Genomic DNA, 24,877 nt, shown 5'->3' with positions numbered 1-24,877 from the left:
TGCACCGGACGAAATTCCTGAAATCATAGAGTTTGTCCACTGTGTAAATATTTATAAAACATATTTCATTTCAAAGGGGAAGAATAGAAGGGAGGTTTGTGTGTTAAAATGAAACATTTAGATTGAGTGAACAGGTGCATTGATTTATATTTATATATCTTTTTATATTTTTATGATCAAACCAAACTTTAACACTGATTTTAGGTTTGTATAAACTTCCTCTTCCGAGCGTTTCCTGTTCTCACTGGAACATGTTTATATCAAGGTTCATAGATTTGAGTTTCCTTTTTCCTTTTTTTTTTTTTCCACCCATGCTTTTGTATCGCGAGACCAGGGGGAAGAAAGGGAGAAAAAAAAAAAAGTTTTGGGGAAAGTTGAGTGGAGCAGTGATGAGGAAAAAAGCTCGTGTGTGAGACAGAGACTCAGTGAGTGTTACCATTCTCATCCTCTGGAATGCATCAGCTCCTCTAACTTATCTGTGTGCACAGTCCACACGCAGCTGGATGCAGCCTCCAAACAGTTACCATGCGCATTTATTTATAGCAGCTCAGGTTTTGAGTTGACTTCTCTTCTTCCTTCGCAGTTTTCTTCTGAGCGTTTTATTCAACAGTTACCTGCCAGGAAAAGTGAAACAGTCCTCGGGTCTGAGGCGAATCTCCTGCTCGGGAGACAAGGTAAAGTAAGGACTCATTCGTGCGTAATTTTGCACACTTTTCTCTTACACTTTGTGTTTTTGCAGCTGTGGGAGTGATGTTTGTCACACAATATTGTTAAAAGTCATTTCACTACAACAGCCAACTCTCTAAGTAGAGTTTTTCTGCTTTTTTTTGCGCAGCATCTCCTCTCCGTGCGCTCTCCTCTGCGTCTTTACCCCAGTGCGTTTTAATTGTTTTGCAGCTTTGACTCCACTGCAGAGGTCGACGCGGCTGGGGGACAAAAAAAAAAAAGTTTTTCGAAGTGAATTTTTCATCAGCAGTGGAGCTGGACACTTGAGTGCGTGGATATGCCGGACAGTATTGAGAGTGTGGGACGGCTGCTGCAGTTGGCCGTGGCTCTGGTGACCCTGCTGTGGCTCTGCGCTGCACAGAGTGACACAACAGAAGCGTTGGACTCCGGGGACATCGAGCTGGTGAACAGGCAAACCGACTCTAAAGCCAGCAGAGCCAAGCGACGGGGAGGGGCAGACGTCCTGAGAGGGTAACGTGACTACGATAATCCCTATTAGTCCATTTTGGGGAGAATTATTTATTTATTTATTTATTTATTTATAACTTTTAATTTAACAATGAACTTATTAGTCGTTTGTATGTGGTTTGGAGCAGGTGTGTGCTCTTTCCACTTTTAAAGGTGTAGTATGCAATATCTAATTGGCAGAAATTGAATGGGCTACCTATAGGTCATAGATATTTAAAGTGTATAATCCCTGTAAAAATAACATTAATTCAGTTTCCATAGCCTTAGAATACGCCTTTTATATTTACTTAAAGCAAGGGCTTTGCTTTCCTGAGGCCTTCATGCATCTTTGCTTCTACACGTGACAAAGTTTTGGAGTGGTGGTTTTCTACATAAAAGGAAGAAAAATGACTTGGAATATTATTTAAATAATTGTGTATAGCCACCCAGTTTGAAAAGTGCAGCCTAGAAAGTAGGATGGAAGTCACAGTTGGCCACCAGGGGGCAACTCTTCTGGATGGGGATAAAAAAAAAAATTGTGGGAAAATGAGCTTCTACTTCTCATTCGATTTATAACATCAGTAAACATTCTCTTGAGGAGTTAATTGTCTCGATCGCTAGTTTCAGGTCCTCTTTAATAGCACATGAAATCAGTTTTGTGCATTTATGTTCCCGTGTCGCAAAAATGAGTGGACAATAGTGTGATTGACATCTTGTACCAGACTGAATCAGTGCTGACTGCAGGTGATGTGGGTGAATGGATATGGTATCAAAAAAGAAGAGGTTCCTTTTGCAACTGGACAACTGCATCCACTTTTTACATGTCCATGGTAACTGTGTGTGTGTGTGTGTGTGTGTGTGTGTGTGTGTTTTTAACAAGGCAAGCTGAGACCCATGAATGACATTGTCTGTGATGGGAAGTTTGGAGCAAAGTTTAGTAATTAAATATTGGCAAGAATACCACATTCCTGCTGACTGCAATAATAAATTACATCCAAACAAAGGAGGCCATTGGTCGTGTGTGTGTGGCTGTGGCAGAGAGAGAGCGTTAGAGAGAGAGAGCGAGAGAGGAGAGAGAGTGAAACAGAGAGAGAGAGAGAGAGAGAGAGAGAGAGAGAGAGAGAGAGAGAGAGAGAGAGGAGAGAGAGAGAAACACAGAGAGAGAGAGAAACACAGAGAGAGAGAGAGAGAGAGAGAAACACAGAGAGAGAAACAGAGAGAGAGAGAGAGAGAGAGAGAGAGAGGCTAACAGCCTAATCCTCTTTCTGGCCAAAAACACCACACCCCAGTTGTGTATAAATCACATCTGCAGCTGTACACAGTGGGTCACTGCTGGAAAAGGTTTTGTCTGTGCATGTGCATATGTGAAAAAGAGTGAGAGAGAGAGACATACAGAGGGAAAGCACAAATGAAAATAAAAGTCAAGAAAGAACCATCTGTGTCTTGTGATGACAGCAAACAGCTGATGGAGGTCACACAGTAGACAGCTCAGTGAGTGATCTCCACAGGCATTTTTATTTGACATACTTGTTTAAGTTAATTTATCCAAACATCTGTGTTCATAGGCAGGAAGTGCATACAGGCTGTATATTGTGTCATGCTGACTTAATGCTGTAAAAATGTTTCACACTTCCAAGAGGCCTCATTATTCAACTCATGGCGCTTTTTGGAACTACACTGTACAATATGCACTAACACCTGGGTCAGCACTGACCCATTAGGTGATTACGTACAAGTGGAAATGTTGGGTTTTGGAGGTTAGAATTTTAATGGCTGGATTTTAAATTTTGATTAGGTTTTATCTGGAAGGCAGATATTTTTTTTTGTCTTCATTGGAAGCAACATATTCAATGTTTCTTTTGACCTGTTGTGTTCCTCAGGGGTCAAGTCTGGGCCCGCTAATGTTCAGTTTATACATCCTCCTACTTGGCCACATTATCCGCAACAACAAGCTTGACTATAACGCAGGGGTCTCAAACTCACATGACCTGGGGGCCAATGCACATCTATTGTGGTCAAGAGGGGCCGGTCTAGGTGGGGAAAAAGTGGGGGAAAAAACTATTTGCATCATGATATCACACATATACTTAATAATACTATTTATTAGGCAAAATTAATGTATTCATATTAAAAACAGACATTTATTTTAAATTACATAAATAATACTGTGGACAACTGTAATTACCGTACCAGGAGCCTTTTCGGCCACTGCCGTTCGTGACTGGGGCCCTAACAAGTGTATTTATATAATATATAAATACACTTGTTAGGGCCCCAGTGACCTGAATGTTGTATATGATACATTTAATCATGGGATAATTATGACCAAATATCTGATTATTACTGTTATTTAAAACATTGCTAGCAAACATATATTATATTCTGTCACCTCACTGGCAGCTGTGCCTCAGCTACACACTGTGTTTAAAAGACGGTGAGGTCGTGGGCCATGTTTTCATTATAACATGATATTAAGTGGGGGGCCCCATGTAATCGATTGGGGGGCCGCCAGTTTGAGACCCCTGCTATAACGACTACACACCCTTTGAATTTATGTCCAAATGCATCACTAATAAAAGCTCTGGTGTGTAAGAATAAGTGACATTTATAATAAAAAGGTGAGACTGTAGATTGGGACAATTGGAGGACTCGTTATTCTTTGTTTACAGAGCAAGCTTCTTCTTCTTCTTCTTCTTCCTAAAAGTGTTTCTTCAAAGCAAGGCCCTTTCGTAAAGTACATATAAAGGGCTTGTCCTATGTAAACCAAACCATTTTTATATGGTCATAACCAATAACCACCCCTTAGTGTTACACACTGGACTTTTAATTCTGGCTCTGAGGAAGCATCATAAGATTTGTTCCTACAGCGAGTGAGAGTAGCCTTTTACATGTTGCTCAGAACTTGAAGTCACAAAGGCAAACCTGTGATTATGGTGTGCATGCTAAATTGAACTTGACCTGAGCGGTCTAAGCTGTGACATGGATGATTGACGTTTTACTGCTGCGTCTTCCGCAGACCAAATGTGTGTGGATCGAGGAACAACGCATTCTGCTGCCCAGGCTGGAAGACTCTGACTGGAGGAAACCAGTGCATTGTTCGTGAGTATCACTTCCACAATTCCGCAACATTTCGGTGGAGTAGAACTTTGAAAACTGCTGGTGGTAATAATGACGAAGCGCACTGAACTCAGCGACTTGAGTATTTTTCTGTTGGAGCCATTTCGTCCAGAGTCGAGCTGAGACTATTAATAAATTTTCTAATCAGTAACTATTTTGATAATTGATTAACTGTTTACCACCAACATTTGGTGGTTGCAGCTTGTGCGCTGTGAGCATTCCAATCATTAAGTTGTGGTAAACTAAATATCTTTGTTTTTTTTGGACTATTGTGCAAGTACAAAAGAAGCTATTTGAAGACAGCATCTCGTGTGCTACAGATTTTACAACTAGATTAATAACTCAGACAGTGAACCTCTATCCAGGTTGCTCAGTTTATCTTTCTAGATCACAACGAAAAAATGTCACAATTCCTTCCTTAGGCCATGAGCTACATCACCAGCAAAGTTAATTGCAATCCGTTCTCAATTGTTACAGAGTTATTCTGCGCCACAGACAAACTTACAAGTGCAGGAAAAAACTAATAATTAGTTGCAGCCTCTTATAAAGGAGCTTTAAATGCACTTTTATTTGTACCATGTGCAAAGTCAGTTAAGCTTTGTAGAACATTGTCAAATTAAAAGAGGAAGAGAAACCGACTTTTATTGTGGGTATCTGCGTTTACTTTAATTTATTGAGGTCTTTTCATGAGTATGTCTCATTATACCATTATGAGACTGCAGTTTCCAGGCTTCAAAGTCTCATTATAGCTCTTAGAATAGTGTTATATAAATAACCATACAATAAAGCAAATCATTGGAAAAACAATTAGGGCGATGCATTTTTTCTTGATTTGTCTTGAGTTTTCGGAATTTTCTTAACTGATTAGGCAGGATAAGGTATTTCACCTCCATCATAGAGGTTATGGTTATTGTTTTCGTTGCATTTGTCTTATTTTGTGTAGGGATGAGCAGTTACAAAAGACTGATACAATCAAAAAAGAAGAATATTTGTTCCACAGTTGGAGAATATGTCTTTGAAATAGCTTGAATGTGTTGTTCACAGCTTCATGACTTTATTGGACTTACACTCAACAAAAATATAAATGCACAAAGAAAAACTTGTTGTTATTGTTATGTGACAAAACAGAGTATCTTTCCAAAAATAACAGTACAACTTTATCAATAAAGTGGCTTTAATTTGCGAGCATTAGGATCAATTTCAAAACAAAAGTCCTGGAGTAATGACAGGAAGAACACAATGGGGGGTCGATTTTCCAAGTTCACAAACTTCAATAACGTGTGTGTCCACCATTAGCCTCACGCAGAGCGATACACCGGCGACACATGGACATCACCAGGTTGTCGATCGTGGCCTGGAATGATCGTGGAATGACGCACATTCAGTTGTGTTGTCACAGCTGTAACGCTCAACCCAGCACAACATGCCAATGACACGCTCCCTCATGATTGGTGACATCTGTGGCATATTGACAAGTGACAAAAGTCCACATTTTGGTGTGCCCTTTTATTGACCAGACCATAAGAAGTGTCTGTGTACTGGTCACTGATCACCACCACTCTGCCATGCTCCATGACTCTGGTGAGTTGAAATAATTAATCTGAGATTATAGTCAATAGGAGTGGTCAAGTGACACTGGACTACTGGGTTTGAGCAAAACAAATCATTCCATAAACAAATGCATCAAGAATCTGAGCAAATGTCATAACATTCTATTTTTGTTCACCATTTTAAGTTTGTGCGTTTATATTTTTGTTGAGTATATATTGGTATCTGCAAGAACTTAAGTTTGTGACATCTTGGACACGAAAAAGTGTTATCATGCAATCCTTTGTTGTTTTAGCACTATAACTTGAAAAGTAAGGGAGGGATTTGGATGGAATTTTATGGGAGATATAGGTTATGGCCTAAGGAAGATGAGATTGGATTTTGGTGGTGATCCGAATACAAATTCACAAACTGCTATACTTTCTCTATTATTTAAATGTATTGTTGAAATATCTGAGATAGTGGATTCACCTCATTAGTGAGACTTATTTGTGGGCTTTTATTCAGGTACAAGCCCACTAATTTGGTCATTCAGTAATTTTACATGAGCAGTGGGATAATGTGTCCATTGGAAATGATAAGACAATAACATGAAGTGTAACGAGTGGGAAATGTGGTTCATTACTCTGGTATTGTGTCAGTGCCCCCTCCCCTCGTCCCTCAGCAGACAGGAAGGTCTGAGAGGCCGTCAAATTGTGTGACTGCAGTCTGGCTGCTCGGCTGGCAGGATGCCTGTCGCAGCTCTAATGACATTGTTTAGCAGTGGGGTTCAGGGACGAGGGGTCAGTGGCCGGACTCTACCTGATGGATAGCTGGGGACAGAGGATGATGCCAAGAGCAGTCTGTGGGAAAGAAAGCAACTGAGCAAGAATGGCCAGCTAAAAGTATCAACTGGTCACATTTATGGCAACAAAAGACAAAGAAGGAAATAGCTCGGCATCACTGCCAACTCTCTAGGCCTATATAACTATAACCAATTGGCCATATTTGGATGGCAGAGTGTTTAAAATTAAATATTTTACTGTAGATAAGAGGTCAGTATGAGTTTCAGATCATGGCTGAAGTGACACCAAATGAAATTCTAACCTGAAATTCAAAACCTACAGGGAGCAAACACACAAGCAGCAGATCCATAACATGAGTTTTTCTCTCACGCACAGTAAAGACAAACCCTGGGGCCAAGAAGTGAGCAGTGGACTGTTATTTCATCTCGCAACTGTCAGAGGACGTTTTTATATTGTTTGACCAAGTGTCATGTTCCTCTTTGCAGCAATCTGCCGGAGTTCATGCGGAGATGGTTTCTGCTCCAGACCCAACATGTGCACCTGTCCCAACGGCCAGATCGCCCCGTCCTGTGGATCCAAGTCAGGTGGTTTAGCATCTCCCCTTTCCCACAGGAAGAGCCTTTGAAGCTTGGCGTTATCAGCTTAAAGAAGAGATTGTATAGCATGTATAGATGAGAGGAGAGCTGGTACTTAGCCAATAGATAAACAACTCTACAGCATGATTAATGCTCAAACTTTTTGGGGAAAGCACACCCTGACCACACCACACCCTGTCTGCACTTTTGAAAGTAAAGGAGCCGTAATCGTAAGACAAACATTTCATCATATAGAGGACAGAAAATATGGAGCCTTGTCATATCTTCTCCTCTGTAGAATGAAAAATGTCATTATGACTAATGAGCACTAACTAGTGTGGTACAAAAAAAATTAAACACTCAGCCAAAGAATCTCATGAACACGTCCCTTAAAACTCAAAGATTGATATATGTTGCAATCACATTCTGGCAAATAATGTTAAATCTTGTGGGGTTTTTGCGTGTCTGTTTATGAATTTTTGGGTGTATGTGTGTTTTGGACGACGTCCACAGTCAACATCTTCTCCATGTTGCTCTCCAGCAGCTCGCAGACCTTTCAACCCAATGTGCTCATCTCCTTGTAATGCATGGAGAGAACTGGGGTGTAGTTTTGAGGATATTCCTTCCAAGCACAGCACAGGACAGCATAGTGCACTTTGTTTATGTCCTAAACTTGTACGGTATGTTTTGTGCTCAGTGAATTGAACTCTTTGTGTTTGTGTGTTGATATTGTTTTTACCCACAGTTCAGCACTGTAATATTCGTTGTATGAATGGAGGAACTTGTGCTGAGGACAACTGTCAGTGCCAGAAGGGCTACGTGGGAAACCACTGTGGTCAACGTAAGTAAATGACTACTTATCACAATTCAACATTCTTTATCCACATTTGAGATTTATTTTGTTACATAGGTAGAGGGTAAAACTGCACGTTTGTATTTTAGAATTGAATTCACTGCTGGTAGGGTTTAAATGTTAGCATAAAAGAAAATGCTAAACATTAGCTTGTTGACATGCTGCTTTCATGCTAGCATTAGCAAATCATCCACAGAGCTGCTGATATGGACTCATAGGTTGTAGTTTTTTTTGTTTTTTTATAACAACCAGATTATTAAAAGTAATAATAATATGAACTATTATTAGTAACATTTATGAAGCAGTGCTATGTAACTTTTGCCCTCATTTGCTGTCGCTGGAGCAAACAAACTTTTAAGGGGCCGTTTACATGTAAGGTCCTTTATGTGCATTTATTATTTAAAATGGTGACACATGACAAGAGTACATACAAATATGAGTAATGTTGACTTTGCTACATGTGCTACGTGCAAACGGATATTAATATTTGTTCTGTTTTTCCTCTTTGGGTCCATGAACGTAGAGTAGTTACGGTACAATTTTTGATATTTGGGCAAAAATGAAGTCAGATTGGTCTTTGTCCACTCTGGAATTTGCTTTGAACCTCAATTTATCCAGACAAAGCTTCTGAAAACAGAAGCTTCTTTTTTTTTTACTTCATTCTTAGTTTAATGTGTTAATTAAGTCAGTGTTTACATGGACACGTAATCAGAATAAAAGGCCAATTGGCATAAAAAGATATCATATTAACTGGCCATTCCAAAAACGTCATTCAGATTAGTGTTCATTTAAACCGCCAATCACGTGTCTGATCCATGTAAACGTGACATATTTTTATGTTTTATGTTGTTGTTGAACAGACACGAAAGAGGATGAAACTGATACGGATAGTGGACAGCGAGTTGAGACTTATTTTTCACACATTTTTAGATGCTACATTTGACACTACTCTTGAACGTGCTGGCCTGATTCTGGCAGTTTGAGTCTCTATCATCAAGTTACTCAACTCTTACAGTTTTCCTACTTGCTCACCAAACTTACATAGTGAAACCACAAAGTTTAAAGGTTTAAAGTTGCAGAAAGAGGCACCATTCTCCCCTTTGCAGGGACCCAAAATTATCTCAAAGCTGTTATTATTTAAGGTTTAAAAAAGAAGAAAAAATAAGTTGTTTAGTGTTGTTTTAACAAGCTGTTTGCTCAGAGATAATCATGGCAACAACATAGGGGACAAGAACACAATCAGTCACAAGGTCACGTTCCCAAACCCTGTCAACTGCATTTTGGCTGCACTTATAAGTGCTTTGACCTCCAGATGAATCGGTGAGGAAAATGCTTGTCTGCGGCTGCTCGTGTCTTGCGCCATCTGACTTCTTTTTAGGCATGTCATTGTGTTCCCAAATCTCTGTAATATAATCATCAGAACCAGTCAAAACCGCAAACTTAAGACCCAGTTTCTTTTAACCAGGAATATGATAAGTCACATAGTACTCCCTCCAAATAATTTGTTGTATTTTTCCCTCTTAATTAACAGCGGTTTGTGAAAACGGCTGTCTGAACGGAGGAAGGTGTGTAGCTCCCAACCGATGTGTGTGCACCTACGGCTTCACCGGGGCCCAGTGTGAGAGAGGTAATGACCACCACACTGTAGGACTCAGCATTTTCTCTCTCACTCGCTCTCTCATCTTACATCACACTGTCTCTGTGCTCTACATTTCACGACTCACTCCTGCCAAAGTGGTTTTTCAAAGCCACACGTGCCGCTTGTTTGAAAACGTGACTCGACCTTGAATGGCGGTTGTTTTTTTTTTGTGTGACCGAAGACGACTCCTGCTCAGTCATGCCACCGGCTCTAGTAATGTGGTTTGTTGTGGAACATACTCTTGCGCTCAGAAGTGACCATTATTTTCCACATCTGCTCTGGTACGATGCTCTGGGGAATGTAACGTCTTTCTAAATGTGTGCTGTTTGTTAACTGAAGACCTCCCAACCTCCTGTGGTTGCTCTCTGGCATATGTGAGCAAGGGCTCCAAAATATACAAGCACACGCAAACCAAGAGTGGCTCACAGTGTGTGAAGTGTGCATGTATGCAGGCAACGTGCTGGGGGCTGTAGCAGCAGTGACCTGCAGAGGTCAAAAGAGTCGACCTTGTAAAGCTAATATTTGTATTGACAGCAGAGTTCCTAATTAGTTATGTCTGTTTTAACGAGGCCGTGTGGTTCAGAGGTTGAAGAAGTTGTCACTACAGTGTGGATTTGTTTGGTTTACTTTGATATCAAAGTTTGCACCAGCCTTATCTTCCTCTACATGTTGTGACGGTGGTTTCCATTCCTTCCTTTAGAAGACTGACTCAAAGGTCAAATCCAAAGCAATTTGTCAACACATGGTACTTTCTTTCTCGATGTTTACGCTTTTGCAACGACTACAAGGAAATTGTTGTTGTTTCCTGTGTAATGATTTCGGGAGAATAATTCTGTCACATCTGTTTTCAAAACAATGCTTTGTAATGTGAGGAGAAAAGCAAAAATCTGATTTATGAATGTTATTTTCTTCTCTCTTCTAGTTTTAGTGTCTTTCTTTGCACATTTGTTGGTGAGTAGGGGAGGGACAGTTACTATTATTCATCAAATATTGTCTTTTATATTGTGGAATACATAGCTTAGAAATTATAATATACAGTATGCCACATGGTGCTCATTTAATTGAAAGAAATATTAACAATTCATTTACCAGCTCCTCAAATTTGAAAATATTGTGCAGTATTTGCATTTACAATTGCTGTTTTCAACAAACTGAGAAGGTTTTGGGGGAATTGTTATGGGAACTATTGTAATATCGGTCAAATTTAACATTTATTGACTTATGGCTGCTGGTAGTGATGTAATCCTTTGGCTAACTTTGGGCTAACTTCCTGTCTGTTGCTGCCCTTAGAATTCTCAGAAGAGACATTATGACATATTATACCAGAGCGTGCCTGTGCTTAAATGGTGCCTGAAGTGAATTTCACATTGAAAAATGGATGCCACATGCACATAATGAATCAAACCTCAATTAATTGCAATACTTTTACAATATTAACAAGTTGTGTTATATATTTGTGCTGGAATAAACTTAACACTGAAGCAGTTCTTTAAAATATTGTAGTTTTCGTAGTCGAGATGACTCTGCTCTATCCCTAGTATGTCCTTGTTTTGTTTCTTTATGTTTTCTAGCATGTTTTTTAGCAAACTTTCAAATCAAATACACATAGTAGACACATGAGTCTAGATTCTGTTAAAATCTGAATGATTTGAAGCCTGTGGTAGTGGAAGTTGTGTGAGCTTGTGGACGACAGCGGGGCATCGTCCTTGGAGTGGGCTAGGAGAACAGCTTTAACAAAGATTTAGAAAGAATACTATCGCTAGGATCCATCACCTCCCAGTAAAAGACATTGTGCTCCCATACAAACACAGCCACATGTATACAGGGCTTGAGTACAACCCCACACTGTTGCACATTACGACTCGATCTTATCACATTAGCAAGAAAACAAGGTTTTCCAAAAAAGATGTGATTCAATCAGGGGAAAAGTAGCTGCGCTCTGGGGCCAGAGCTTTTCTTGGACGGGGAAATATCCTGGTGCAATCAGGGCTCAACATGACCACATCACGCCTGCAGAGATGTCTGACTTTGCGCTAGATGCAGCCAAAGTGACTGAGGTGATCTGCTGACCAGTGGTCCCACCACCACGGCGCAGCTGACTGCAGTAGAAAATGCAGTCCTGATACATCAATGTGTTCTTTGTTTTTTACAAATGTGATTTAGTTTGGAATGTCTGTGGATGTGTGCTGCTGATTGCATGCAGGCTTCACTGCCTCCTGCTGCAGAGTTGTTTAACATAAAGACGAGCTTTCGATGTGACACTTGGGCCCTGAAAAATTGGAAAAAAAACGTGAGTTACAGAGTGAAAAAAGTCTGCAGCCAGAGCACAACAGGGAATCAGTCAGCTGAGGAGCTCACTGGTCCCTTAATGTCTCACTGACTTTCCCCCTATCAGGCTCTGTTCTAGCCCAGTGCAAACCCCAGGAGATGTATAAACAAATGTGTATGTGTGTACTTGTAATTGTTACCGCTTTACGACCTTTCCCGGCATAAACGCTGACTTTGTCAAGACCAGTAGTCCTCATGGAGATTGAAACCTGGTCCTAATGAGGCAAAACCTCATTTAGGAGGTTAAGTTTGGGGTTAAGGTTTTAATTGTGGTCAGGTTAAGGATAGGGTTTGGCTTTAACTGGTCATGGTTTAGGTTTGGGATATGTGTGTGTGTGTGTGTGTTCTTGTATGGATAGCTTTGTGAGGACCAACTATAGGGAGTGATGACATTTTAGGAAAGTGGGATTTTAGCTCACCTCACCTTCTGTCACCCATGGAAAGGTTTTTTTTTTGAGGGTTAAGAATTGGTTTTGGGGTTAGAATTAGGTTTAGGTTTGGGTTAGGCATTTAGTTGTGATGTTTAAGGTTAGGGTAAGAGACCAGGGAACACATTATATCAATGGGTGTCCTCACTATGAATGCTGCACAAACTTGAGTGTGTGTGTGTGTGTGTTAGTCTAGGGAGAAATGGAGAAATTGCTGACAGACCAATAGGGAAAGTCCCACCCAGATAAAAGACCCATGAAAACACACACTCTCAAAAAACAAATCACTTATGCTTGGGCATGTAAGGATGCTGTGAGGCTGAGCTGTATGTGAGAGGGGCAAAATAAAGCGAGGTGGATATGGAAAAGGTGGACACATATTTTTGTTTTCTGTTTGTGTGTGCAAATGTTTTTTGGTCTTAATCCAGGAAACTTATTTGACCCACTTCCTGAACGGGCTTCCCTCCTGTTTGCACTGAGGCTGCTGTAGTGCACCGGTTATTGAGGAAGCCAACAGTTCTATTGTTTTCCAAAAGTAGCTTTACGGACATGAAATCATTCGCGTATGAGTCTCGAAACCAACACACACTGTTCCCACGTTAAGACGCATTTTTAGTGATGCATCTGTTGGTGATATACAAGCGAGTTTTCCAAAAGTAGAGCTGTGAAGCAAAAACAAGAGCAACATTTTGTGATCATCTCTGGCTAGACTGTTGATGAGGGGTTGGGATATTGGCTGAGATTCTGTGTGTGTGTGTGTACGATTGCTCCCAGATGTACAGGACATGGGTGGATCCCCAGCTGTATGCAGTTCACAGAGAGACAGTAAGATGACGGATGAAATGACACCACTTTCACCCTACAGCTGTCCGCCTCTCCCTGTTTACCTCAGCTGACTGTTAAAGTGCTCTGCTCGTGTTTGCTTGCTTTCATGCTCAGATCTTTGGTGTTTTCTCGTGCTCGCTCTCCTGCTTTTAAGAGCTGTAATGAGCAGGTATTACGTCAGATGGATTACCTGCAGCAGTCTGACAGTAATAACGTATAAACCTTCACCTGATGAAAAGAGAAACTTGAGGTTTTTTTTACACAGCCTGCTGTCTTGGGCTTACATGGGCGCCATGTAAAAAGTTTCCATCGCTCCTGTAATTGCTTTTCCTATATACAGTGTATTCTCTGTAGGTAAGTTAGATAATGTAGTTTGAAGTAGATACTGGCGACTGGTCGGGTCTGCGGTGCCAAAGCCACCACATCAGTGGAAGAAGAAGAATGACTCTGATGCCTCGCTGAAGTAAAAGTAAAAATATACAGCAAAGTTAATGTTCCATTTCAAGTGCTCCACATTAAAAATGTAGAGTAAAAGTAGAGAGGGGCTAATAAATTTCCTCGGTATCATAAGGGAATGTGCTTATTTTGCAGAGTGTTCCCTTTTGAGAGTGTCATAAATTACAGATACTAAGTAACGATGCGCCAATTTGGAAACTCTGGGCCGAGACCGATGCTTAAAATACTTTTTCACTTTTAGAGGCATGTTAGCCTCTCATTCAACCACATCGTCCATGTCACTGTCTGTCATCGTGTTCGCCATTTGGATAGTCAACGAGATGAATGTCATCTGATATTGAGCTACACCACCGTTCAAAAGTTTGGAGTCACCTATAAAATGTTTTGTTTTCCATTAAAAGTCACACTTTTATTCATCAAAAGAGTTTCAAAATGAATAGAAAATAATAGTCAAGACATTGACAAGATTAGAAATAATGATTTTTATACCAAATAATAATTTTGTCCTTCAAACTTTGCTTTCGTCAAAAGAACCAGTTTTCAGCTGTGCTTACATGTTTTCTAGGGTTTTCTCATCAGCCAATAGCCTTCTAACGCGATTAGCAAACACAATGTACCATTAGAACACTGAAATGTGCCTCTATACACCTATGTACATATTCCATTAAAAACAAGATGTTTGCAGCTAGAATAGTCGTTTACCACATTAACAATGTATAGAGTGTATTTCTGATTAAGTTAATGTTATATTCATTGAAAAAAAGTGATTTCCCTTCAAAAATAAGGACATTTCTAAGTGACCCCAAACTTTTGAACGGTAGTGTACATCTGATAAACTGGTGCATTTGATACAAATGAAACGCGACGATGAAGCCAGAGGATTGTTAGTTAAACATGTGCCTCTTACAAGCAAACAGCAGATAGCCAACTGCTGAGTATTTACCATTCTTTTTTATCTTCTTTGTTTAATTTGAATAAAAAGTTCAGGACTAGCTGGCGGCAAAGAATAATGACCAACTATGACGCTGTCAGTTGCTCACACAGCATCGACTACATCCAAGGAGCAATCAGCACGTATATGTTCTGTGCCCGAGTGAGAGGAAATTACATCCCTTACCAGCAAGTGGCAGTAGTTTGTATTCTTTATTGAAAATGGGGAAACCCAAAGTCTGGTCGCACCAATGTCTAGATTAAATAAGGAACTGATTGAAGAAAGTTTATGTCATTTGCTGCCTTTGTCAAGGGCCAGTGCTCACATCACCCTGAAGTTTAGGGCTCGGAACTCGAATTGCCAAATTAATTTCAATGTTTCTGGACTAAGTATGGATTTGCCTGGTGAAGACCTAATATGGAACGGTGAAAAAATGTTGTCTTTTTCTCTACGAAGCCCCGTTTACAGTTTCAGAGTACATGTTTTTACAACTCCACCGCAAACATCCATCCATCCTTTGTCTACTGCTTTTTCCTCACTGCTGTAAAAACAGATATTTTCACAAGAATGGTAGAGTAAACGCCAGAACAACAATAGAAATCATTGTGAAAGTGCTAATACATATAAATGCATAGAGAACAGAGTTTATCCCAAAGATACTAACAGTCGTTTCCTCTTCCCGACTTCCTCTGACGATGATTTTCTCTGCTTGTTTTACGCCAGTTCTGCAATGATGAAGTGTTCAAAGTAAAATGTTGTAGCTGGTCCAGCTGGTGTGTTGTCAAACGTGTTATACCCATAGACTCTATAAAAAAAGAAAAACATATAGTGCTCTGGTTCTCCTGAAGAGGCTGATGCAGAAGTGAAAATATACTAAATAGCCACCAGGGGGCGAATTGATTGTAAGTCAATTTTAAAATGAGCTAATGATTCTTACTTGATTTATAACTTCAGTAAACATTTCCCTGAGGAATTAATGGTCTCAATCACTAAAGGTCGTCTTCAATAGCACAATTGATTTTAGTTTTGTAAATGATCTCATTTACGGAATATATTTGACAAATTACGGTGCATACACTACCTTTCAAAAGATTGGGGTCAATCAATTAAATGAACATTAAATGAATCATAAATACACTCTATAAATTGTTAATGTGGTAAACAACTATTCTAGCTTCAAACTAGATTTTTAATGGAATATGTACATAGGTGCATAGAGGCCCATTTCTAGTGTTCTAATGGTACATTGTGTTTGTTAATCGTGTTAGAAGACTATTGGATGATTAGAAAACCCTTGAAAACACTTGTGCAATTATGTTAGCACAGCTGGTTCTTTGACAAAATTATTATTTTGAATAAAAATCATTATTTCTAATCTTGTTATATATGTCTTGACTATATTTTCTATTCATTTTGCAACTCTTTTGATGAATAAAAGTATTAGTTTTAATGGAAAACAGAAAAAGTGTATAGGTGACCCCAAACTTTTGAACGGTAGTGTATGTATAGACACCAGTGTGACTGACTGCTGCTACCGTCCAATAGGACGTCTGGATGTAGGAAGCGCTCATTTAAACTTAATGGATTGAGAAGTGTGTTGAACTTTCCCTTTGCCGTGTTGAAGTTTGTCTAAAGTTAAAAAAACTCATGTAAATGTCCTCAGTTACTGTTCACCTATGAGGGTCAGGACAGAGCAGACAAAGAATCAAAAGCATTCAGTCTCCAGTAGGATCAGAGCAGGAGAGAGAAAGAGAAGCAGAGATGACCCAATTCTGTTTCACACAGCACTGATGCCAGAGACAGAGCGACCGTGGAGGCTGTGGTGCACGTGACGGGGTTTGGGCCGAGCCTCGTCCACAAGGGGAAACGCACAATGTCTTGTTTGTTTTAAACGACTGCGCAGTTGGAACTAGTTTCCCTCTTTCCTCTCGCTGTCTGTTGTCTGCTGTGAAATGTGGAAATGATTTTTGCCTTTGGATCTTGGTCAGATTCTTTTGGGAGGGATAAGTTTTTTTCCCTCCACTTTCTCTCTCTCTCACTCTCTCTCTTTCTCCCTGTCCCTATCTCTGTTTCACCATCTTCAGTCCTTTTGCCCGATAAGATACAGAGATTTGGTTCAATCCTCGGGGAGTTTGCAGCTAAGGTGTGGTGTTTGGACGGCGGATGAAGTGAGGGGGATTGATGCATGCAAGCAATAGGATCAAGGAATCAGATTTAACCCAGTTGGTAGGAGAGAGGAGATTAAGATGAGGGAATTTCTCCACACTGTTGAGCTCATATGTTTATTCTAACATATTTAGATTGAATTCCAGACGTGCTGAAATCACACATTGCGCTTTGACCAATAATCTATTAACCACGACGAGGTAAAGGTGTCATGTTGCCTTGAATTAAAACACAGTACTGTAACTGAAGAGGGCTGATCACCATCATCATGTATGTGCACCAGACTGATTTTTCATTTTCATTCCCTGCTTACTTTTTACATGTGTCTATTACTCTCAACAGCTGCCCACACAAGTTTAAAAGGTTTTCCAGACCCTTTTGCTATCTCTGCTTTTCTCAATAACTCACACACACACACACACACACACACACACACACACACACACACACACACACACACACACACACACACACACACACACACACACACACGTACAGGGCACCTGAGAGCCAGACGGATTAAAGTGCCAGGAACAGACAATGCATTCTTTATGAAGTGTGTTACTGTCCCCTCTGCAGTGCTTTCATCACGTTCAGTACATGGTGCATGTGTTGCGTCGATGTCATGCAAAATGACTTGTGTTACTCTTGTACGTACGGAGCCGACTGTGATTCTGGCTCACAGAAATGTCACATACAGCGTTTCTGTTTGTGGTTTCACAGGAACAAGGTTCAGTCGAGTTCTTGGTTTTTACAGCACAAGCTTTTCTGAATGTTTGGTATTATTTAAAAAGAAGAAGAAAATCGAACATATTTCACGGCTGAATCCCATTTCAACACTTGCCTGAACAACTTAGCCAAACTTCCAAAAACTGGACTTCTGGTCGCAAATCAAACTCCCATTTTGAAGCTTTGAGAGTTGTGATGTGTTCAGTGCCATGTCAGATTTTTTAACTGGAATGTTACAGATATGACCTTCAAACAGACACCATTTGGATGGCACTAGCTGTCAATCACATGGTATGTTAAATCTCCAGCTTAGAGCTGAAACAATTACTTGAGTAATCGATTAATAATCGATTACTAAATGAATCGTCAACTATTTTGATAATCGATTTATCAAGTTGAGGTTTTTTTCATTATTAAAACAAGATTTCTGATCGTTTTAGCTTCTCAACAGATTAATCAATTATGAATATAATCGTTATCTGCACCTCTACTACCCTGTTTTAAAATAATTTAATACTAATAAGTGAAGCATTTATTGTTTTCTCAAATTATATTTTAGCAGATGGAGGATTATTTAAAATAATATAATATATATTAATAAAAATAACTCAGCCAAACAGTCGCATTTTCAACTTTCTCTGTTTCCGAGGCTGACAGACATATCCAGAGCAGAATTTCTGCGTTTTAAATTAAAAATAGAGTAATATGAACATAGCATCAGTTCCAAAAGGCAAGATGTAGAAATGGGAGCTAGAATTGGCCCTAAAAAAAAGAAGATCTTTCAGTGTACTGTATGTGTTCAAGCCGCCACCAAATCCTGATTTTCTGCATTTCATCTGTACTGCAGTCAAATGTTTACACACAGTATAACCTCGTTGCTTTGTCTCTGCAGATTACCGCACCGGGCCGTGTTTTGCCTCTGTGAATAAGCAGATGTGTCAAGGTCAGCTCACAGGCATCGTGTGCACAAAGACTCTGTGCTGTGCCACAGTTGGACGGGCATGGGGTCACCCTTGCGAGATGTGTCCAGCACAGCCTCACCCCTGCCGAAGAGGCTTCATACCAAACCACCGCACTGGTGCATGCCAAGGTAAAGTCTGTTCCTCAGTGTCTCTTCCTCTATTTCTGTCTCGGCTGTTTTCTTTCTGTCACTCCCTCCTCCTCCTCTCCAAGTTAAGTGTATTTTCTATTATCGTTGACCGTTTTACCTCCTGTCTCGCCTGCGTTCTCCCTCCTTTATCCCCTCATCTCTGCCCACCTTCCACTCTCCAGAGGATTAGTCTAATTGGGTTAAAGTGGGGTGGGTGGCAGTGCCTCCCACATGTGTATGGAATGCCCATGGTTACCCTCCGTGGTGGGACTGTCAGAGTCAGTAACACGGGTCAGCGGCAGTGCCACGTTTGGGGGGGGGGATTTTTCCTGGCAAGGCGGTCTTCTGCCTGCAGAGTCCAGACCCAACATCATCAGAACCTCTGCAGGGGAGTCGAACCTGACCTCCTGGAGTTTGTCAGCCTGAGAGCTTTTATTGTAGTTTGTCAAATTCATTGTTTGCTTGTCGTTGTTGGATACATTCAGAATATACACTACTGTTCAAAAGTTTGGGGTCTGATTTCTAGAGCGATCCTCTCTGTATTTCCTTCCTTCTTTCTTCCTCTTCCCATCTTGGCTTCCATCTCTGCCCTTTCTGTGGGAAACATTCCTCTCACTCTTCCTCTATTTCCCCTTGTCTCTCTCTGTGTCGATCGCAGTAAAACAGACCAAACTTCAACCCTTGCACATCCAAACACAGTTTAATGATAATCTGTTGTCAATTAGCTAAGGTTAGGTTAGGTTAAACTTTATCAACCATGATGTGGTAAATTGGCTCATTGGCACAGGAAAACGCAACATAGATTACAAAAATTAAAGACAGTAACAAACTGGAAAGCTCAGAGTTAGACAGTTACATAAAGTATAACTATTAATTAACCAAAACATTTTATTGCACTTGGTATAAAACATTTTTGTAGCAGTTTAAATTAACTTGTTACTTATTGGTGTATTGCTCTATTTTTGTCTTCCTTCATCATCGTCAAGCTTAACAACTTAAAACGATATTTTTATAGATTTGATGGATGAATTTTTCCGTGTTTCCGTTCAGGGTTTTTTGTGAATCGGAAAAAACATTCTGCTTTATGTGCAAATATGAATAATTGTGTGCACCATGTCTACAGACGTGGACGAATGCCAGGCCATCCCGGGCATCTGCCAAGGAGGAAACTGCATCAACACGGTTGGATCCTTTGAATGTAAATGTCCCGCCGGGCACAAGTTCAACGAGGTGTCACAGAAATGCGAAGGTGAGATTCTAAAACTGTGAATAAACTGTGAATAATGGTTTTCCCATTATCACATGTCCACGTCTGTGCTGAAGCTGCATGTTTTCTCTGTGTTAATGTGGGTTTCCTCCCACTGCTCCCAGTTCTAGGAAGGCTCCTAGTAGAGGATGGGTAAAATGTACAGGAGTGATTTCCCAACAGGGGGATCAATAAAATTACCCTATGGCCTTAAAGGGGTCATATTATGCAAAATCAACTTTTTAATAATTTTAATACTTATATTTGGGACTCTGGAGGTCCTATGAGTCGGCAAAGTGTGAAAAAAGATGACTCACTCATGTTTTTGTGGTCCACCTCAGTCTAAGTACAGGAGATAAAACATGTGATGTTGACTTCTACACTCTTAGAAATAAAAGTATTAAGTAGAACCAAATAAGGTTCTTCGGCTTGTCCTCATAGGAGAATCCTTTTTGGCTCCAGGTAGAAGCTTTTTATAAAGGTTCCACCTGGAACCCTTTTGGAGGGTTCCACCAAGAACACTTTTAAAATCCTTTATTCAGGACAGGGGTTTTAAAGGGTTCTCTGGATCAAAATGGTTCTTACTCGAATCATTAGTGTTACCAAGAACCCTTGAAAAAGTCTTTCTTTGGGAAAGGGTTTATAAGAAGCAAATGGTTCCAGGTAGAACCTCAGCTCTTGTAGAATGACCCTTTTGGAACCCTTATTTCTAAGGGTGTACGTCACACTGATACAGTCCTGAAAGTCCTGGGTGTCTCGTGGAGCTCCGCTTTGTCCCGAAAAAATGTGAATGTGCAGGCGAGGACAATAGTATCCAGAAGAGCGGAAGTCTGCGAAGTGTTCTATTCTTGGCTGCACAGTGCAGCACAGAGTTATACGCAAACTTCCAGCCTCAGAGGATTTACGTGTCTGGTGGATACATTTTACAGTATATGTGACGGCTAGAGTCGGCAAATGATGGCTTTTCCAAATGCTAACTGCTGTTAGCTGCCGGAGCCTCAGTGGTGCTAACGTAGTTTCCTGTGTCTAATTTGCATATTTAAAGAGACAGACACTCAAAACAGAGCGTTCTAAACAGGGCTGTTTTGTCAGAGTGATTGAACTGCTGTGATGCTTCATCCTTAAGGTATTTTGACCAAAGCATGTCACAGACATGTTCATTAGGACACCAGGGAACTAGGTTCACTTGGAGAAATAGGGGATAATGTGTCTACTTTAAGCGTTTGTCTGAATAACAGAGTATACTAAAAACTTTATTTAAAAAAGTCCTAATTAAGAATTTGAAAGTGCAGTCGAGAGCCACATTTGCCCTACTGTGGTTAAATCCACCTCAGCCTCTCACTGTGATTATTACTTTGTGGGGGGAAGACCGCACATAAGCCACTTTGCCCTTCCTTGGAATTGAGTTTAATTAAAACCAAAGTAATGCTCAGCATTTCTCCCAGTAATTCTGTATAACACTTAATTGTGGGCTTTAAAAGCTATGCTCCTTTTTCTCTGTGCCTGCGTCAACACGAAAATATGTAAGTTTTGAAAGCAAAAACAGCAATTTTTTTCCCCTCTTATAATTAAAAAATGGAATCCATGAGAAATTAATTGCAATGTTTTTTTTTACTCTCAGGGGTTTTGCTGTTACAATTTAAGGTTTATAGAAAGTCAGCAAAGGCACGCACACTCAAATTAAATAAATACTGGGTGCTGGGCAGGATTGACAAAATGATAAATAGCTAAAAGTGTACACACACACCAGTTGATCCTCCCAAAAAAAACTTTTTTCAGGCCCAAGCGTTTAAAGGTTACATTTGATGTGTTAACCAGTTGCACTAGTTTCAGTTAGTTTGCTTCTCAGACAGAAAATTATGTTCACATGTAGATTTGAAACTCAGACGGGTATCCGAGTAATCAACGTCTGACTGGTTTTCAGATCACAATCTTACTTTATAATTGTGGCCACTGATAGAATCAGCTTCTGGCTTACGACAAAAAAAAAAAAAAAAAACTTCTTGCAGCACTTCTTGTTTTTCCAGAAATAATGACCTACAGTTAAAAATTATTGGCTCATTTAAACATGAATATGACAACTTCCAGACCAAGTTTAACTCTGGTGAAACAGAGCGAGCAGACTTCTGTGGCACTTACTTATATGCAGAGTAAAATATGTGCTATTTCATGCCCAGAAATAATTGCCGGGTAACGTCTGGACTGTGTAAATGACATTTCAAACGGGTCGCAGTGGCAGTGTATTTCCTCACAGGTTTAGTTTTGCGTGATGGTGATGATGGTGGTGTGTATTTCAGAAAGAAACAGCGTGGCTGACGAGAGCTTCAGTGAGGAGAGATTTCTGTCGGCTCATTTAAAGCAACTAGGAGGTTTTTGAGCATAAAAACAAGTTAATGTATGTAAGTAGACCTCCATAACTAACTTATATGTGCAACAGGACCACTATGTGAGCTTTAAGGAAGAATCACCATATCAGTTCAATCATTCTACCAAAACAGGGTTATTGAACTTGTTTTTGCCTGTCTCTTTAAATGCAAATGAGACACAGGAAACTACGTCAGTGTCACTGAGGCTCCAGCAGCTAACAGCAGTTAGCATGTAAATCCTCTGAGGCTGGAAGTTTGTGTAGAACTCTGTGCTGCACAGTGCAGCCAAAAATAGAACTCTTCACAGACTTCCGCTCTTCCAGATACTATTGCCCTCGCCTGCATTCTCGCTTTTTTTAGGGACAAAGTGGAGCTCTGTGAGACAACAATTCCAGGAATGTCTCATTGTGACGTCACAATGAGTGCAGAAGTCAACATCGTGTGTTTTATCTCCTGTACTTAGACTGAGGAGGACCACAAAAACATGAGTGAGTCATTTTTCACACTTCCTACTCATAGGACCTCCAGAGTCCCAAATATAAGTATAAGATAATAATATATAATATGTCCCCTTTAAGCCTGCCCCACACCAGAGGATTTTCAAATCTGACTTGATTTTAGGATCTCACAGAAACTTGCATGATTTAATGTGACTTCAGAATATAAACAGACATGGAGGCGGAACCCTCGGCGTCGTCAGTTAATAGCTGTTGTCTGTGCGCGATGTTTTGTGCAAAATACTGTGGATGAAGTCAGGGCTGAGAAGACAGAATCTTGTCTTGTACAAGTTACGGTTCTAAACAAAAGTATGCAAGATCAGTTCCCGGGTCAACTCCATTCGCTAACCCTAACCCTCGCTACAGGAAGACTCTAATGTGGCCAATGACGTTAAAATAGCGTCTGTTAACCCCTCACACTACAGGGTATATCAGCCTAACAATGGAAGGCGCACCCGATTGTCGGAATGGCTTTTATCAACCTAGACCTAACAGGAACTCTAATTTCTTCTCCTCTCTGCAGATCTGGACGAGTGTTCAAACATCCAAGGTCTCTGTGGTGTGGGTGAATGCTCTAACACCATTGGTAGCTACTTCTGCAAGTGTCCACAGGGTTATCACTCTTCTGTGGACGGATCCCGGTGTATAGGTGAGTCCTGTGTCATCCAAACTGTTATGACTGCTCCAAAAGAACACTTACCACATTGGGTTTGTCTTCGGTTCATTGCTACCAGGATAGGTAACATATTAGACCGAGGCACAAAACGTGCCGTCCCGTTCTCTTTCCTTTTTCCAACCCATTTGGGTTCCTCTCCCTTTATGGCTGGCGCTGAAAGCAGAAAGAACTGAAATGGATCCAACATTCCAGCTGGTAGAATTTAGGTCAGTAGTCACTTTGAGGTAACTTTGATTTTGAGGTTCTATCTATCAGTCTTATGTAAAGAGTGGTGTGTGTGTGTGTGTGTGTCATTGGACAGTCCGTTTTGTGGGAGGTATGAAACAGTTTATGTTCACGCACACACACACACACACACACACTGGCAGAAAAACAACTCCAAGCATGCAAGTTCAGTTCAGTTTGACCTAAAACAGAGCAGGGAGAAATGTCTTTCAGAAGAGTTTATTCGATGTACATGCACATACACACTCAAACATATGCAAACACACGCTCACATCATCACCCCCTCAGGAGAAGATGTTTGTGAGGAAGGAATGTCTGAGTCTTCTGCTCCAGAAGATTGTTGTGCCAAACATTTGAGTCTGTTTCCCATGCATTCCTGTTTCCTTCAACCACCTCTGAGCTGTGCTGACATCATGTTGAACCTAACCGAGCAATTGGTCTTATGGCACGTGTGTCAGGTTCTCCGTGTTTAACAGTGTATGGACTGGGTGTGAGATATCGTATAAAAGTTTAATTCATTCATTTATTTGAATATATAAACGTAAAAAGCATTAGTTCAAATAAAGGTAAGAATAATCTCCAACAGAGAAATATTAAGCATTTGCAAAAGAAAATTCTGTTTATGTATTGCAACAAATCAGGTAGGTAAAGATGTTTTTATATAGAGTAGCTGAACATGTTTAAGGAGGCTTTAAGATACTTAATGCTACTCGCTACCTCTATGTTAAGAGAGAACCCAAAGGAAAATACATTAGCACCACATATGAATATTTGGATGTTACAATTTTCAACAGCATTATCACATAGTAGTAGTAGTAGTAGTAGTAGCAGCTACATAGTGTTTATACTGTGAAGCCCCACAATCTCACTGCCAGAAACTACAAGATAGACAAGACATAGAAGTGATGACTCTGAAAATGACTCTGAAAACACCTACTTTTAGTTTGGACACCTGACCCTTACACCAATTTAATATGGAGTTGGTTTCTTTTTGCAGCTATAGCAGTTTCCTCAAGACTTTCCTCAAGATTGCAAAGTGTTTCTATGGGAATTTGTGTCCATTCATTCTGTAGAACATTTATGAGGTCAGGCCCGGCTTGCATTCTCTGTTCCAGTTCATCCCAAAGCTGCTTGATGGGGTTGAGGTCAGGGCTCTGTGCTTGTCGGTCAAGTTCTTCCACACCAAACTCATCAAACCGTCTTTATAGTCCTTGCTTTGTCCAC

General features: G+C 40.3%; 1 protein-coding gene across 1 annotated transcript in view; it reads left to right on the top strand.

The window, feature by feature from the left end:
* Positions 1-1,003: 1,003 nt before the first annotated feature.
* Positions 1,004-24,877, top strand: part of fbn1 (fibrillin 1) — a gene marked incomplete at its 5' end in the record, with an annotated part of 87,432 nt that continues 63,558 nt past the window's right edge. The window contains 8 exons of the mRNA XM_083901266.1: positions 1,004-1,197; positions 4,190-4,272; positions 7,109-7,207; positions 7,944-8,039; positions 9,583-9,678; positions 18,446-18,643; positions 19,767-19,892; positions 23,276-23,401. Of these exons, the coding sequence (XP_083757392.1) occupies positions 1,004-1,197; positions 4,190-4,272; positions 7,109-7,207; positions 7,944-8,039; positions 9,583-9,678; positions 18,446-18,643; positions 19,767-19,892; positions 23,276-23,401 (1,018 nt within the window). The remainder of the gene's footprint in view (positions 1,198-4,189; positions 4,273-7,108; positions 7,208-7,943; positions 8,040-9,582; positions 9,679-18,445; positions 18,644-19,766; positions 19,893-23,275; positions 23,402-24,877) is intronic.

This window comes from Microchirus variegatus (assembly GCF_963457635.1).
Source record: "Microchirus variegatus genome assembly, chromosome: 14".
Taxonomy (NCBI): Eukaryota; Metazoa; Chordata; class Actinopteri; order Pleuronectiformes; family Soleidae; genus Microchirus; species Microchirus variegatus.
Note: the sequence above shows the minus strand (reverse complement) of the source record. Positions and strands in the feature narration are given on the sequence as shown.